The 2,279-nt window shown below is 34.8% G+C and overlaps 1 protein-coding gene across 1 annotated transcript; it reads right to left on the bottom strand.

The window, feature by feature from the left end:
- Window positions 1-1,138: 1,138 nt before the first annotated feature.
- LOC140655948 (heparan sulfate glucosamine 3-O-sulfotransferase 1-like) lies at window positions 1,139-2,068 on the bottom strand. Its single transcript, XM_072871047.1, has one exon. It carries the CDS (start codon window positions 2,066-2,068, stop codon window positions 1,139-1,141), a length of 930 nt encoding a protein of 309 aa, XP_072727148.1.
- Window positions 2,069-2,279: the final 211 nt, after the last annotated feature.

Here is a 2,279-nt window from a genome sequence, read left to right as displayed (position 1 = left end):
CGGTGTGGTTTTTATACATAATCTGAGTATGTTATACTTAGCATATTGAACACTGTGTCTGAGATGTACAGTATAACAAGATGTTATTTTAACTTTGAGTACATCCCATGGTCTGCATTAGAAATGACAAAATAAAAATATTCCATGCTTTGGAGGGCAAGCAAGTAAATTTTTTTTTTTTTAACTAGAATCAGTGTGCCAATGGAGATATGTAAACTAAAGCCAGAGAGCAATAGAATAACTAGTCACAGAATACAAACATGATTAATATGGTAGTACTAATGAAGAGCTTTTCCATTCAAGAGCAAAGTGACATAGTTTATATAATAAAATATTTGTACGATGTTAATAGGGGTTTTTTTGCCTTTTTTTTTTTAGTGTATGGAGTAACAGTGTAAATTGAGGTTGCCTGGGATAATTTAGTTTCTTTACATTCAGAACTCTCACTTAAAGCTTCTTCAAACAGTTCATATTCTTTGTTTGGAGATTTTTTTTTGGTTTTGCAAGCCCAAGATAGTAAGAGTGTGGTTTAATACTAATGATATACAGACCAGGAGCTTCTAGTTCACCTGTTCAAAATCATAGGTGAAATAGATGCATTTTATTATTAATTGATTAAGAGCTTCAGCATATTAGCAGAGGATGAATTATTTATTGGAGCCACTATGTATGCCCCTGTTTTAACATACAATTTAGCTTATTGTATGAAAAATTCTAGAAATCTACGCCACTATCATTGTGCGTGATATAAAAATACTAACAACAAAAAAAAACCGGAACAGTTAGAATAATACCATTTCAAATATTTACATTTTTTACACTGTTAGAAGCAGTCACTTTTCCAAAACAGCACAAATCTTGTAACAGATACATATCTGAAGTAAGTCCACTGAAGTTAATGTATTTGCATGATGGGAGAAAGAAGATCAGAACATGACTCTCAATAATCATACAAATATTTGAAACTTATTTTTCCCCAACATAAAGGGAACCATTTCAATGAGTTAACAGATGTGTTATTCCAATGAAGCATATAACCAGTATGTTAAGTTCTCATAATATGAATCTCTACATTTTAGAAAGATATGTTTGAAAGTTTGTTTCAGGCCCTTTTTAAGAAACATTGATTCCAAATGCATTAATGCCAGTCAAAGGAATGATTAACCATTCTGTAAAATTTTGCATTGTGCTCTCTGAAGTAAGAATAAAGTTGCTCTAAAACAGTGTTGTTAACAAGAGGATGGGGACGCCCTTTGGATTCATGTAAACATCTCTCTCTTCCATCGCTTCTAATGCAGTAGAATCCCTTGGTTTGGTTAAAGTAAAAATTAGAAGACATAATTCGGGAAGGAAGATTTAGAAATCTTTCAACTTTTTGTAATTCAGGAAGAGGGTCCTTGATTAAAGTATTGCCATCCACTATGTGAATCTGATCCAAACTGAAATGCTTAAGCCACTTTTCCATATGAACATCATATAGACTTCTCTGAATAGCTTTGTATTTGGTATTAAGTGCTCCGTTCTTAATAACAATATCTTCAAAAAGCTGAACAGGCTTGTGGCTTTCTACTCTGTTGTAATATACTTGGGTATAGTCAGATATAACTCTCTCAGTGGGATCTCTTAGAATGAGCAGCAGTTTAATGGAGCTATTCATGTCATGAATTCTTTCTGGAGCCTGTGGTGATGTAAAATAGCCTGGTGTTTTCTCAATTGTAATTTGATTTCCATAAGAAAATGGCATCAGACTTCTATACCAGTCTATTCCTTTCACATAATTTTCATCCCAGTCAAAGAAGTGGACTTCTGTAGCTGCTACCACAATATTAGGATGAATATCCAACATTTCCAGCAAAGCCCTCGTCCCTCCTTTACGAACTCCTATGATGATTGTCTGAGGTATCTGTCGGCTTGTGCCAGGAGGTCTCACCTGTGCCGAATAGTGTTCACTTTTATTGCTGAATAATCCTACTTGTGACTTCAGTGTTTCCAACAGTGCCCCATTCTCAACAGGAGCACCCTGAGCATGAGTCAGCAGAAGATAAGCTGACACTAGTAGGAAGGCCATGTGGAGAGGAATAATTAGTTCAAGATAATGTTATGCTTGACTGATGAAAGAACAGGTAAGTCCCCTCTCGAGTTGGTTGGCAGAACCCGTGGTAAACACACAGCAAGTTTCTGAAGCATCTACAAAATAAAATAAGACAAATCAGTATTTCTACACCCGTCACCAGTTAGAAATTCAACTCACAAATCAATTCACAAATCTAATCTGTGAT

Source organism: Ciconia boyciana, chromosome 8 (genome assembly GCF_034638445.1).
Source record: "Ciconia boyciana chromosome 8, ASM3463844v1, whole genome shotgun sequence".
NCBI lineage: Eukaryota > Metazoa > Chordata > Aves > Ciconiiformes > Ciconiidae > Ciconia > Ciconia boyciana.
The sequence above is the reverse complement of the archived record's forward strand: the minus strand, read 5'-3'. Positions and strand labels throughout refer to the sequence as shown.